The following is a 15,000-nucleotide window of genomic DNA, read 5'->3' on the forward strand; positions in this document are numbered from 1 at the left end:
CATTCACAGCATAATCTGTCTTCGTCTCATAAATTGAAGCTTACATTTCAATCCTTATCGTTATTTTTGCCTTGAGTTTTGTGACTCACGAGACGAGTCAGGTGGAATGACACTCGCTTTAGGATCGAAGGTCCTGGGTTCGAGCCTCGCGCTCGGCGTACAGTTGCGTCATTGGAAAATGTTCTTCACTCACCGTACTCAGGTGTAAAATGTGTACCTGGCCGTTAACAGCGTTGTCTTTGTCCGAAAAATTGTAATATCGCCTAACAAGCGTCATGTCCCGTCATACATATTAAATGTTGCTGTTGACCAGGGACACCTTGTAAAGCGCTTTGAGCACATTTAGTGGATATGGTGCTATATAAAGCTCAATTTTAATTTTAATTTTAAAATTTTGTGACGACACATCTCCTACTTTTCTAGTTCCTAAATTATCATTGGAAGGTGGAATGGAACGCAGTGGCGTGGCATGTTTACAGTATAAGGGGGTGCCAGAATCAGAAGAAAATAACTTAAAACGTGTTTTATTTGAAAAGAAAAAAGAAAGTTTTCAAGTATGCAGATAAGACTTACTCAAATAAGTAAGAGGTGGTATTTACTATTTCTCTGTTTCCTTATTTTTTAAATGCTGTAATCCATTTTTCAAAGATGGCCGCGGTGCCAGGTACCAAATTAACCAATATAGCCACGCCCCTGATGTAACGAGTACTTCGAAGAACAAATAATAAATAGGTTACATATTGAATGGGCATGATCTATATTAACTTTCCATGTGCTCGAGGTCATTGGTCACATTACAAATAGGCTTCAACAGTCGTAATGTCACTTCCCTCGCAATGACGAATGGTAACTTAGTAACACTGGCTCTAAACTATCGGAACAATGGCGGACGCCCGTATGAAATATTTCTACGGCGAGCATAAAAGCGTATCCAGAGGAAAAAAACATAAATTTGATCATGTTTTGACTTTTACACATTCTGATCACAAGACATATGAAAAGTTCTAGCCAGCTTGAAGAATAAAAAGTAATGATTTTCTTTGATTAGAACCAAGATGGCCGCCGTTGCCGGGCGGCGTGACATCAGCCTACTGAATCCAATTGTGCTCAAAGTGAACCACTTAGTGAAAAGTGTTCACATATTATTACATATCTAACATCACCATTGGTCATTTGGTTAAGCTTTACACATGGGTATGTTTATATCATTTGTAAACAATGCAGCGTGTTTACATTTGTTAAGAAATATCCAATCGTTGGTGAGCAACAAATCATGCGGTTGATGACCTGGTTGGACGAAAACATGAATATAGATAGAACGAAGATGACGTCACTCAAGCCTTTGTTATTGTATTTTGCCATCCGCGTTTGTGAGTGATTCTCATTAAACTGTATCAACCACACAATGAAAGTTCGTGGTTACATAAAGTTTTATGTGTTGGTCCGTTATACTTCCGGATGGCAATGTTATGAGCTTCTTAGCCAAGCGCATACTATCTATAGATTGCTCCCATTATAAGCTGGCATAACTATTTTAGTATCTTCAGGATGTATTTGCAGATTCTAGTAATTGGATTAAGTTGTCTGATGTCACGCCGCCCGGCAACGGCGGCCATCTTGGTTCTAAACAAAGAAAATCATTACTTTTCATTCTTCATACTGGCTAGAACTTTTCATAGACGTCTATGCCTTGTGATCAGAATGTGTAAAAGTCAAAACATGATCAGATTTATAATATTTTCTCCTCTGGATACACTTTTATGCTCGTCGGAAAAATATTTCATAAGTGCGTCCGCCATGCGTCATTGCGAGGGAAGTGACGTTACGACTGTTGAACCGTATTACGAAATGTAAAATAGCTAGGATAGATGTTCTTTATTGACGACCAGCATTTGTTTAGACTAGAAAATAAGATGCTATCACTCTGAAGCCAGAAGATAATTTACTCAAAGCATTTCTCCAGTCCTCCGGAAGAGTTTTAAAAAATGAGCTTTTATATAGTGCAATATTCAATAAACGTGCTCAAACGCTTTATAAGGGGTCCCTGTCCAACATCAACAAGTAACATATAGAACGAAACATGACGCCCGTTTGACAATATTACAATTTTTTCGGACAGAGACAACGCTCTTAACGGCTAGGTACTCATTTTACACCTGTGTACGGTGAGAGAATATGAGTAAAGAGTCTATTCCAAGGAAACAACTATCCGCCGAGCGATGCTCGAACACAGGATCTTCCGATCCGAAAGCGAGTGTCATACCAAGACCACATAGCCGCAAAAAAAGAAAAAAGTAGTCTTGCACTTCCAACTAGATAGGAACCAGTTTTGTTTTGTTTTTTGTTGTTTGTTGACATCATATTTTTCGTCACTCTTAACAAGATCAGACGGGAAACAAACACACAAAAAACAACAATAAAAACCTTTATTGCCAGACTTCCAATACCCGTTCCGTACATTGAGTAGAAGAAGGTCAAGGTCATGTGACAGGAAGTCGAGCCATTGGTCGAGTAGGTCGGGCTGATCAAAATGGCAGTGTCCCCTAGACGGTGGCTAGATGATTCGACGTACAAGTATTGTCCAGTACCTAAATATAAATAATACCAATTAAAAAAAAAATTAACTGAGCTTAATATAGGGCAATATCCACTAAATTTGCTCAAAGCGCTTTACAAGGTGTCCCTGGTCAACAGCAACATTTAACATGTAGGACGGGACATGACGCCTGTTAGGCGATATTAAAATTTATCGGACAAAGACAACGCTATTAACGGCCAGGTACTCGTGTTACACTTGAGCACGGTGAGAGAATGTGAATAAAGAGCCTTTTCCAAGGACTCAACTATGCGCCGACCGCGAGGCTCAAACCCAGGACCTTTCGATCCGAAAGCGAGTGTCAGACCACTAGACCACATAGCCGCACAGGCAGTGCCATTTCAGGCAGTCTTGAAACTTATTGAACTCACTCAATCCTAGAGATTTTTGCAACTTTCTTCTTCTAGGTTCCATGCCTGGTCCAGGCTTCGGATACTGCATGAATTATCTCTCTCCATTCCTCCCTGTCTCTTGCTTTTTCAAACAGCTCTTGGATTGTTAGGTTGGTGAAGCCCTTCAGTTGGTCTATGAGTGTTTTTCTTTGTCTCCCCCGGGCGCGTTTACCAGGTATTTTTCCACAACTTGCCAGGTATTCATTCTTATCTTTCCTTACTATGTGTCCGAAAAAGGATAGTTGTCGATCCACTATTAAGGGCATTAGTTTCCTTTGTTGGTATGTTTGATTTAGCACTTCTTCGTTCGTTTTGTGTGCGGTATACGATATTCTCTGCATCATTCTCAAGCACCACATTTCAAAAGCTTCAATGTTCTTTTGTGTTTCTGCATTTGTAGTCCAGCTTTCGCATCCGTAGAACAAGATTGGCCACACGTAGCACTTCAAGACTCGGAATCTAATCCCGAACGACATCTGTTTGTTTTTCAAAATGTTTCCCAGGTCCATGAAGGCCTGTTTGGCTTGAGTTATTCTAGCTCGTATGTCTCGGTTACATCTTCCATCTGTTGTCACTATTGAACCTAGGTATTTAAAACTTTCTACGTTGGTAAGCTGCTCGCCGTGAATCGTTATATTGCAGGTGTTGTTGTTTTCGGGGTTTTTCTGTATTACCATGCATTCTGTTTTGGTGATATTCACTTCCATTCCCTTGGCTTCACTATCTACTACCACTTTGTCAACAATCTTTTGAAGTTGGATTTCTGATGTTGCAATGAGTACCGTATCGTCTGCGTATCTTATATTATTTATGTTGTGACCTCCTACTTTTATTCCCTCCATATTATTTATGCCCCTCATGATTGTTTCTTGGTATAGATTAAACAGATCTGGTGAGGCAACACACCCTTGACGGACTCCTTTCTTAATAGGAATGGAATTTCCTGTAGAGTTTCCGATTTTGATAGATGCCTGCTGGGTGTAGTATAATGTTTGCATGAGTCTGAGGTCTTTCTCATCAGCGCCAATGGAGTGCAGTTGTTTTAGTATTTCTTCGTGGCGTACTCTATCAAAAGCTTTTTTGTAGTCGACAAAACAGAGGTATAGTGGGGTCTGAACCTGTATAGCTCTTTCACTTAAAACACGGAGGAGGTATATTGCGTTCCTTGTCCCTCTGTCAGGTTGGAATCCATATTGTTCTTCTGCGATTTCGGGGTTAATCTTATTCCTTAGCCTGTTGATAATTATACGCAACAGTATTTTGTTGATGTGACTTATTAAACTTATAGTTCTAAAATTTTCGCATCTGACTGCACCTGCTTTCTTTGGTATTGCTATGAAAATAGAGTTACAGAGATCTTCTGGAATTTTCCCAGTATTGTATATATTGTTGAATAATATGTGAAGTTCATCAATTGCTAGATCTCCTAGGCTTTTTAATACCTCTACAGATATTTCATCAGGGCCTGTTGCTTTACCATCCTTCATTCGTTCCATGGCATGTTCAATTTCACTTTTGGTGATGTTTTGTCCGCTTAATGGTTCTTTGAATTTCAGTGGTGGTTCATTTCTATTTGGATCATTGTACAGTTCGCCTATGTATTCTACCCATCGGCTTTCTATATGTTGTTCTTCAAATAGCAGTTCCCCTTGTTTGTTTTGGATACAACTTCCTGCTGCTTTGCTTTTCCTTTTCCCTGATAGTTCTTTTATTCTTTGGTGAGCTTGTTGGGGGTTGGGTTTGTATTCTCTTTCGATTTCGCAGCATTTCCAGTCTAGATAGTTCTCGTGTGCCTCGATGCATTTGGATTTAATGTGGTTGTTCAATGTTTGGTATTCTGCAGACCCTCTGTTGCATTTTCGTCTTTCTTCAAATAGGTTTAGAATTTCATTTGTCATCCATCCTTTTTGCTGTTTGTTTGAGCTATTGGTAAATGCTTTTCTGTAGTTGCTTTGACACACTTTTGGAATATATCAAATTGTTTTTCACATTTTTCGTTATCAGGTTCACTTTGGCTTTGTATCATGAGTGCATTTTCAAATTCTTCTCTCATTTTTGTTTGTATGCCATTGTCTTTGCATAACCTGTAATCCCTCTTTATTCTACCAGCTGTTCTCTGAATAGCTTTAAACTTTATCCTTACTGTACAAACAACTGGGACATGGTCACTGTCTACATCGGCGCCTGGGTAGGTTTTGCAATTTAATATGCCATTTCTGAATCTTGATGATACTGCTATAAAGTCTATCTGGTTCCTTGCTCTGTCCCCTGGTGATTGCCATGTCCAGGTTCTTCTTGGGTGTTGTTGAAACCAGGTGTTTGAAATCATTAATTTATTTGTTCTACACCAATCTGCCCAGATGTTTCCTCGTTCATTTGCAACTTTACAAAATTGGAAAAAATGTATTAAAAATGAACATGTACATAGATAGATAGTTTTATTCAACTACCATTAACTCAACATGTAAAAATGAAAAACATTATCTTTGATACTACGCCATATTTTGTCTCATAAAAATGTAATAAATAGGCATGTGGTAAAAGTAACCCGGGGTATACAACGGATCTAGTCGGTGTTAGGGTTGAGTGAGTTAACTCGGTAACCCTGCCTTTTTATGACAAAAGGGCGTTAGCCATGAGATTAGTTTTGGGCATTGGTCGGAAAGGGGAGGGGGGGGGGGGGGGGGGGGCTGGGGGGCGAAGTGGCCGAGTGGTGAAGGCATTGCACTATGATCGGGGCGGCCCTGGGTTTGAGCCCCGCTTAGGCAATTTCGTTTTTCTTTCCTTGTGCAAGAATATTAGAAACCCCCAATTTGCTCACTTGGAAAACATGGGTGATTCCTGTTAACATTAGACACCTTTTTCGATAAATTATCTATATTCCGTCATGGAATGCCTAGACGACGATATCTTACGATGTCGTGGCGGAAGGGCATAATTTAATGTTGCATTTTTTTTTGTGTTCGAAAATGTGTTCGATATTTAAAGGATTTGATTTTTGATTCAATTTAATCTTGATACTCTTAAAAACGGCATTGGACTGTGATGTGGTCGACGTGTAACATTTTCAGGTCTGATAGCAGGACGCAATCATGGGCCTGTTTTAACATTGTTGTAATGGAGATTATTTTGCGTTGGTTTGAAAGTATCTCCATAACAATGAGGCCATATCAATTCGGGTTATCAGACCTGAAAATATTTGGCTTATTTGTTGTTGTTTTTTTTAATTATTGTGTTTTATTTTCTTTGTTTCTTTTCTTCTCTTTTCTTTTTCTTTGAAGGAAAAGGGGGTGGGGGGTGGTAATTATATTATTTTTCAAGATTGGAGTTACTATGGCTCCCTTGGAGCAATCTGGGATTATATCTGTTTCAAGAGATTGATTAACTCTCTCCTTACCAGCTATTTTCGGAATTTTACCCAAAACTTTATACTCACCCAATACAAAAATAGATTTTTCAAACAGATTAGCAACAAGTATATTCTATATTTTGTTCAGAAAAAATGAGCTCTGCAATACAATGTCGAGTTTTTATGGCTATAACTATAACAAAATGAAGTCAGAATAAGAAAATTGTTGGCTGCATCGTAACGAATGTGACGATTTTCCTATGGGTGGTAAGGAGAGAGTTAATGGTATCAATGATGGAGTGAGCAACGTTATCGAGGCATTCAATCAACAATTTTGTAGATAGAACTAATATTTTAAATGACTCTCCAAAGACAATAACAAAGAACTAAGTAACGTTAATTTCGCTCCTTCTATAGCCCGTCACAATTAATAGTACTTCACCTCCTTCGCCTGTTGTATGGTCATGCCTAGGTCCTGTGTTTGTTGATAGTGTTGGTCCAGATGTATTTGTCCAATCCATGTAGTCTGTCTTTGACTGCACCAGTTGACACTGCTTATCGTGGTCAAAATTACACAGCGTCAGCTCTGTTTGAAAATATATTCTTCTTCTTCTAGGTTCCATGCCTGGTCCAGGCTTCGGATACTGCATGAATTATCTCTCTCCATTCCTCCCTGTCTCTTGCTTTTTCAAACAGCTCTTGGATTGTTAGGTTGGTGAAGCCCTTCAGTTGGTCTATGAGTGTTTTTCTTTGTCTCCCCCGGGCGCGTTTACCAGGTATTTTTCCACAACTTGCCAGGTATTCATTCTTATCTTTCCTTACTATGTGTCCGAAAAAGGATAGTTGTCGATCCACTATTAAGGGCATTAGTTTCCTTTGTTGGTATGTTTGTTTTAGCACTTCTTCGTTCGTTTTGTGTGCGGTATACGATATTCTCTGCATCCTTCGCAAGCACCACATTTCAAAAGCTTCAATGTTCTTTTGTGTTTCTGCATTTGTAGTCCAGCTTTCGCATCCGTAGAACAAGATTGGCCACACGTAGCACTTCAAGACTCGGAATCTAATCCCGAACGACATCTGTTTGTTTTTCAAAATGTTTCCCAGGTCCATGAAGGCCTGTTTGGCTTGAGTTACTCTTGCTCGTATGTCTCGGTTACATCTTCCATACCGTATAATACATATATGTAGGGATGTATGTATGTATATATGTATATATATATATATATATATATATATATATATATATATATATATATGAGTGTTGGTGGGTACTCGTAGGTACGAAAGTGCTCGATAATGATGGTTAGACCTAATATAGAATACAAATTGTCACTCAGTGTTGGTGTGTACTTGTCGGTACGGGAGTGCTCGATTATGTTGGTTAGAGCTAATATAAAATATAAATGGAGTCACTCACTTATTTATGGTCGAAACACATGTTTTTGTGGTCTTCACACAGATTATAATATGCCGAAAGACGACGTGGGAAGACCACAGAAACATGTGTTTCGGCCATAAATAGAGTGACTCCATTTATATTTCATATATATTAAAGCTGGTTGCTGGGCGAACATAGGCATCGTTTCTCCAGGCAGACAAGCTGTTTATAACATTATACGCTCACAAAGTAGAGCAAGCAGACACTACCATTTAGACATCAAAAACATATTTTTTTATAATTCAGCTTTTTTATAGAGCAATATCCACTAAACGAGCTCAAAGCGCTTTACAAGGGGTCCCTGGCGAACAGCAAACACTTAACATGTAGGATGGGACGTGATGACACCTGTGAGGCGATATTACAATTACATTATAAAATTGTACGATGACAAAGGCAGAAAATATAAAGAATAGTGAATCATTTAATGAGTGATAATTCGATTGACAAATGAATTAAATTAAGATATAAATATTTTTCTTTTTTATTTTTTGTCTGTCAAAAAATAATTTTAAATGAAGGGATGTAACTCGTTATGTGAGAGTGACATTGGTGACTTGTTTACTTTGTGCGGCTATGTGGTATGACACTCGCTTTCGAATCGGATGGTTCTAGGTTGAGGCCTCGCTCGGCGCACATTTGAGTGCTTGAAAAAGGCTATTTACTCACATTCTCTCATCGTATTCAGGTGTAAAATGGGTACCTGGTCGTTAACAGCGTTGTCGAGTCTCTGTCCGAAAAAAAATGTAATATCGCTAACAGGCGTCATGTTCGGTCCTACAAGTTAAATGTTGCTGTTGACCAGGGATCCCTTGTAAAGCGCTTTGAGCACATTTAGTGAATATTGCGCTACATAAAATCTCAGTTTTAGTTTAATCAATGGAGAAACTCTCAATGTTCCCGGAGAAGTCATTGTCAGATTTTAAGTTAACGAGACCCTCGGGCATTGATACAAGTAGTAAAAAACAAAACAAGAGTCCTTCGGAGTCATTAGGCCCATAAAGCCTGAGTTTATCCTGCCGGTTTGTTTCTACAGCGTGAAATGGATAATAGCTATTGCTTGCTACCCTTTGGATAAGACGCTAGTTTATAATTGCAAAGTACAAAATCTTACCGAAACTTGTCGTCTTTGCAACGTGTGTAGCTGTTGGAAATGCCGTCTGTGTATTTGTTGGTGATAGCTTCTGTGTTGTTGTTGTTCTTTTTGTTGTTGTTGTGTCGTATTTTGACGTTGTCATCATTTGACTTTGATGTTGACACGTAGACTTGAGGATCACGAAGTCATCGACAGCGATGTCGCTGCTACCAGCACTTCCCACCGTTCCTCGAACTATAATCTAGAGTTGAATGAAAGAATGAATAAATAGGAACATAAACAGATGATATGAAAGGCTGGAGTGGACCGTAGCCATCGTTAACTTAAAGATAGTATGAGCTTGGCTAAGGAGCTCAGAAGAATGCCATCCGGAAGTATAACGGACCAATACACAAAACTGTGTGTAACCATGATCATTTATAGTCAGGTTAATACAGTTTAGTGAGGATTACTCATAAACGTGGATGGCAAAAAACAATATCAAAGACGTGGGCTATTGGGAGATTTTAGGAGAGAGGTGCGCCGCTGAGTAGCAAGGACGGGGGGGGGGTAACAATATCAGATAGAGAGAGGGGAGATTAGGGACAACTCAGAGAATGAGAGAGAGAGAGAGAGAGAGAGAGAGAGAGAGAGAGAGAGAGAGAGATAATATATCACCCCTCGCTTCAAAACGGTTTTATGTGGGGATGATTAAGATGCTGAAAATTGAATTTATAGAAAGAAATATCAGAATTGCGTTGAGTTTTCATGTTCTATTGAGGAGAAGACATTAGCAATCAATCCAACTTTGACCAGTTTAAATTTAATTTGACTTTATAAAATTTTGTTCAATCCAATATAATACCGTCTTGAGACGATGGGGCACATTTATTCCATGTGAAAGCATCTAGTGGTTCATATTTACCCTGTAACTATCCCGTATCTCATGAATGTTCACTTGGGCCATTGGGAGATTTTAAGAGAGAGGTGCGCCGCAGAGATGGAAGGATGGGGGGCGGGGGGTAACAATATCAGAAAGAGAGAGGGGAGACTATGGAGAACTCAGAGATTAAGAGAGAGAGAGAGAGAGAGAGAGAGAGAGAGAGAGAAGGAGAAAGAGAGTGGGAGAGAGAGAAAGAATGTATTCCATGTGAAAGCATCTAGTTGTTCATATTTACCCTGTAACTATCCCGTATTCCTTGAATGTTCACTTGGGCGACGTGCCACCTGTCACCTTGCACACCCACTTTCCTCCAGAGCAAGTCGCCATTTGCAATCTTTGTAGGGTAATTCCTGTCCGTATGCCAAATGAACACGTCTAGCGAGCCTAGTCCGACCCCCATCATGTAGTACCTAGAAGAGAAAAAGAAGAAGTAAACTTTTATTCGCCAATTAGTTGTCAAACTCTGGAAAGACATGTATTTAAACATTTAGCCAGAAAACTCGTCCCTCAAATATTGATCGATTTAAATTACCCTCATTTTGGCACACATAAAAAAATCTCTCAAACCTGGGTGTTGGCGAAGTCCTAGGTTTGAGATGATTTTCTTTTTGCCAAGAATCGAACTCGAAGACAAGACTTTTAGATCCGAAGGCCAGTGATATACCACTAGACCACATAGCCGCTGAGGCATGTAGTTTCTTAATGTTTTCAAATGAAATGAGTGATGAAGATGATTTTGAAGACCTTGGTATGAATCGGCCTCTCTCACTCACTCCCACTCTCTCACTCACAACCAATCCTCTCCGGGCTTGCTGGCACTTGAGGCGATGCAAGGGATCTCCACCTGGTCCGGTCAGCAGCTATTCTTGCGGCCATTTCAAGGGACAGGCGTCTATGCTTTAGATTCCGCTTTACGGTATGTCTCCAAGTCTCCTTGGGACAGCCTCGCTTCCTATTTCCTTGGGGTGGCCATCGCAGAGTCTTCCTTATCAGTTTCATCATGTCTGCGACAGACATACACCAAACATTGCCATCCTCTCCTTTTAATGAGACACTCCAGAGACTCCACTTCAGCTCTCGCTCCCAAGTCCTCATTTGAGATTGTATTTGGCCAGAATATCTTGAAAATCTTGAATGTTCGTCGCAAACATTTGTTTTAGAATACTTCATATCTCTGGATGATGCTCTCTGTGGCCTCCTACCATGCATATTGTCTCTTAAGTCAGCCTACGGCCACTATCATAAAACGCCATGCAGAAAAGGTGTAATGGCGAGATCACAATCTCCTAACAGGAGGCCCTTCTTGAGTATGATATTTGTGGTCAGTGGGTGCAGCAGAAGATTTTCGACTACTTAAAGTGAAGGGATAAGCCGCATAAAAATTCGCTTTCTCAGAGCAATGTTTATAATAGATACTGTAGAAATTTATAACATTGCCATCCGGAAATATTATAACGGACCAACACACAAAACTATGTGTAACCTTAAACGTTTATGATCTGGTTAATACAGTTAAATGAGAATTACTCAAAAACATGGATAAAAAAAACAATGACAAAGACTGGAGTGAACTTAAACCTCGTTCTATCTCAGACTACAACAGTTCAAGGTTACACATAGTTTTGTGTCTTGGTCCGTTATACTTGCGGATGGCAATGTTATGAATTTCTACAACATCTATAATAAACATTGCTCTGAGAAAGCGTATTGTAATGCGCCTTCACCGTAGTCTGCAATCTTCTGCTGATAGTACTCTTGATAGTATGCGCTTGGCTTGGAAGCTCACAACATTGCCATCGGATAATAATAATAATATGCGCTTGGCTAAGAAGCGCACAACATTTCGTAAACTCATAGCCTGACACTGACCAACAACTGACGTCAAAAGACATGTCTTTGGCCACAAAAGAAAACATGTCGTGTGTTGCATTGAACAGTTCAACCAATGGAATCACTTGTTTCATTAAGCACTACTAAAGACAACTCACTCGGCTGTCCACAAACCTGAAAGTGACATCAAAATATGGGGTTCTTGGGTTTTAGCGTCGCCATCATTAACTGATAGCCTGACACTAAAACCGTGGCCTTCGTAAAGTTATGGCCTGACACTGACCAAACAATGACGTCAAAATTCCAGTCTTTTGCCACAAAAGAAAACAAATTGAGAGTTGTATTCAATAGTTCAACCAATGAAATGACTTGTTTCCATGAGCTCTACTAACGACAACTCACTAGGCGGTGCAAAAAACAAATAATGATGTCAAATTGCCAGTCCTTTTGGATTTCAGTATCAGGCTATAACATAACGATGGCTACACTAAAACCCACTAAGACCCATATTTTGACGTCATTTTAGTTTTGTGGACCACCTAGTGAGTTGTCGTTAGTAGAGCTCAAGAAAACAAGTGATTCCATTGGTTGAACTGTTGAATACAACTCACGATTTCTTTTCTTTTGTGGCCAAAGAATTGTCTTTTGACGTCATTTGTTGTTGGTGTCAGACCATTAGTTTACGAAGGCTACGGTTTTAGTATCCGGCTATAGTGTGCGCTTATCTAAGAAACTCGAAACATTACCCTCCATTATAAAGGATCAACACATAAAACTATGTGTAACCTTGAGCGTTTATAGTCTGGTTAATAAAGTTTATGAGAATTACTCATAAATGCGGATGGCAAAAACAATAACATAGACCAGAGTGACGCCAACTTCATTCTATCAATACTCAAATGCCATGTTTACCAAATAGACATTAAAAATGCATACAATACAGAAGGAGCCCTAAGGTTCAGGCCTGCCAACTTGAAAATCTAAAAATTAGTAGTTTTTAGGGGGTAAAAATTGTAATCTTTTTAGGACACTTGAATAATCAAGAATTTCCCCTCCCAAGCATTAAATAACACTTTAAAATCCTTAAAATTACGAAGATTGGAGTCAATTTTCATTTTCACAAAGTTTTAACGACTTAGAGATACTCATGAAGATCTGAAATTGGAGCCAATATTTCGTAATTCTACGAAAGTTTAATTTATAGATAGTACGCGCTTGGCTAAGAAGCTCATAACATTGCCATCCGGAAGTATGACGGACCAACACACAAAACTGTGTGTATCCATGAACGTGTATAGTCAGGTTAATACAGTTTAGTGATCATTACTCATAAACGTGGATGGCAAAAAACAATAACAAAGACCTGAGTGACGTCATCTTTGAACTATCTATAGACAGGTAGATAACCACGCCTCTCGGACAGTCGTCATAATGTAAACAATGGCAGTGATTGGTAGACACAGCAAACTGCACATGTTTTACTATCGATGATTTGTGCTTAAGTAAAATACTCACTGTTCTACCGCTTGATCAATAGAACCAACACAGAAAATGATGTGTAAACCTAAACGTTTATAATCTGATCAAGAAAATCGTGTGATAACTAGTCGCCCATTTGGCGGTATGAAAACAATAACAATGACCAGAGAGAGGTTGATTCCATTCACGTTAATGTTTATAAACAACCGACTATGTTTGTCCGAGCATGTATGAGGGTGTGTCACAAATTTCATGTTTTGATTGGTCAAAAATCTACTGGTTAATTTCGTTCTATCTATAGAATACTACCATTATCAGATCCCATGGTGTGGTCATAAACTGGTCCTGTCGATATTACGCCCAGTTTCCGGGTTGATGTAAGACCTGCATGTCTCATCCAATCTAGATCATCATTGCCAGGAAGTTTTGCATTCAGCCAGGCACAAGTGTCAATCTCAAAGTCACATTTCTCATAACTCAACGACTCTGTAAAACAGTCACCACGGAAAATCCGAACAATCTTGACAATGTACACACACACACACACACACACACACACACACACACACACACATATATATATATATATATATATATATATATATATATATATATATATATATATCACTTTATTTTTAATATGTTAATATATATTGGATGGTTTGTGTGTGTATATGTGTGTGTGTGAGAGAGAGAGAGAGAGAGAGAGAGAGAGAGTTAGAGAGCGAGAGAGACTGGGAGTGAGATAGATAGATAGATAGAGTTAGTGAGAGAGAGAGAGAGAGAGAGAGAGAGAGAGAGAGAGAGAGAGAGAGAGAGAGAGAGAGAGAGAGAGAGAGATTTGAATGGATTGAAGTTATTGTTATGCGCCTAGAGCTTTTTTGTATAGAGGAGTGGGCGCAATATAAATAAATTTCATTATTATTATTATAAAATAGTTTTATAATAAATGGCATTTATATAGCGATTACACCCGTTGTCACAGGCTCTAAGCGCTTTACAGTGATATAAAACAAAACATATTACAGTGAGACAAGTTTGATGTAAACGTGATACGAATTCAAGTTAACAACAACAAAATATCTAATAAGAGCATTGCAACATTATGTCGTAAAAAGATAAAACTTTAAGATGGGGGGGCCGGAAATTGAAAAGATTGTTCACCTATTTTACGCAATGGCTTAGGTTTGACAAGGATTGATTGGTTATTGTTTGACCTCAATTTTCTATTGGGGACATATATGTTTAAAAGGTCTTTGATATAGGAGGGACTGTTATTACGTCAGAATGTTCTAGATGGAGGGAGAAAATCGATGCTTCCTCCTAATGAACCTTACCTTACCGGAGTTCCGTCTCCCTACAGAGGTTGAATGTCATGGAACGCCATTCTTCACGCTCAAGGGCCATCCTAATGAACATGTTACCTTTTTGTATAGCGCAATATGCACTAAATGTGCTCCAAGCGCTTTACATAGGGTCCCTGACCAGCAGCAACACGAAACATATAGAACGAGACATAACGCTTGTTAGGCGACATTAATTTTTTTTTCGGACAGAGGCAACGCTGTTAACGGCCATGTACTCAGTTTACAACTGATTACGGTAAGAAAATGTGGGTAAAGAGCCTTTTCCAAGGAGCCAACTATGCGCCGAGCGAGGTTCGAACCCAGGGGCTTCCAATCCAAAAGCGAGTGTCATACCATAAGAACACATAGCCGCACAATATATACTGACCTACAAGAAAAACATGGTAAATACTGAATATTATATGAAAACTAGTCATTTCTAATTATAGTTGGAGGAATAATTATTATCAAATTAGTGGTGAATAGAATAACAGTTCCATAAGACAATTTGCTGTATGACATACAAAAATATTCCTCTATTACACAATCGTA

General features: G+C 39.0%; 1 protein-coding gene across 1 annotated transcript in view; it reads right to left on the bottom strand.

Moving 5' to 3' along the window:
* LOC144979047 (MAM and LDL-receptor class A domain-containing protein 1-like) overlaps positions 1-15,000 on the bottom strand; it is a 24,705-nt gene that overhangs the window by 5,929 nt on the left and 3,776 nt on the right. The window contains exons 3-7 of the mRNA XM_078925663.1: positions 13,412-13,588; positions 11,782-11,797; positions 10,029-10,203; positions 8,890-9,112; positions 2,425-2,588 (exon numbers count right to left, since the gene is read on the bottom strand). Coding sequence (XP_078781789.1) covers positions 2,425-2,588; positions 8,890-9,112; positions 10,029-10,203; positions 11,782-11,797; positions 13,412-13,588 — 755 coding nt within the window. The remainder of the gene's footprint in view (positions 1-2,424; positions 2,589-8,889; positions 9,113-10,028; positions 10,204-11,781; positions 11,798-13,411; positions 13,589-15,000) is intronic.

This window comes from Berghia stephanieae, chromosome 8 (genome assembly GCF_034508935.2).
Source record: "Berghia stephanieae isolate SIO BIC M18660-M18661 chromosome 8, UCSD_Bste_1.3, whole genome shotgun sequence".
Taxonomy (NCBI): domain Eukaryota; kingdom Metazoa; phylum Mollusca; class Gastropoda; order Nudibranchia; family Aeolidiidae; genus Berghia; species Berghia stephanieae.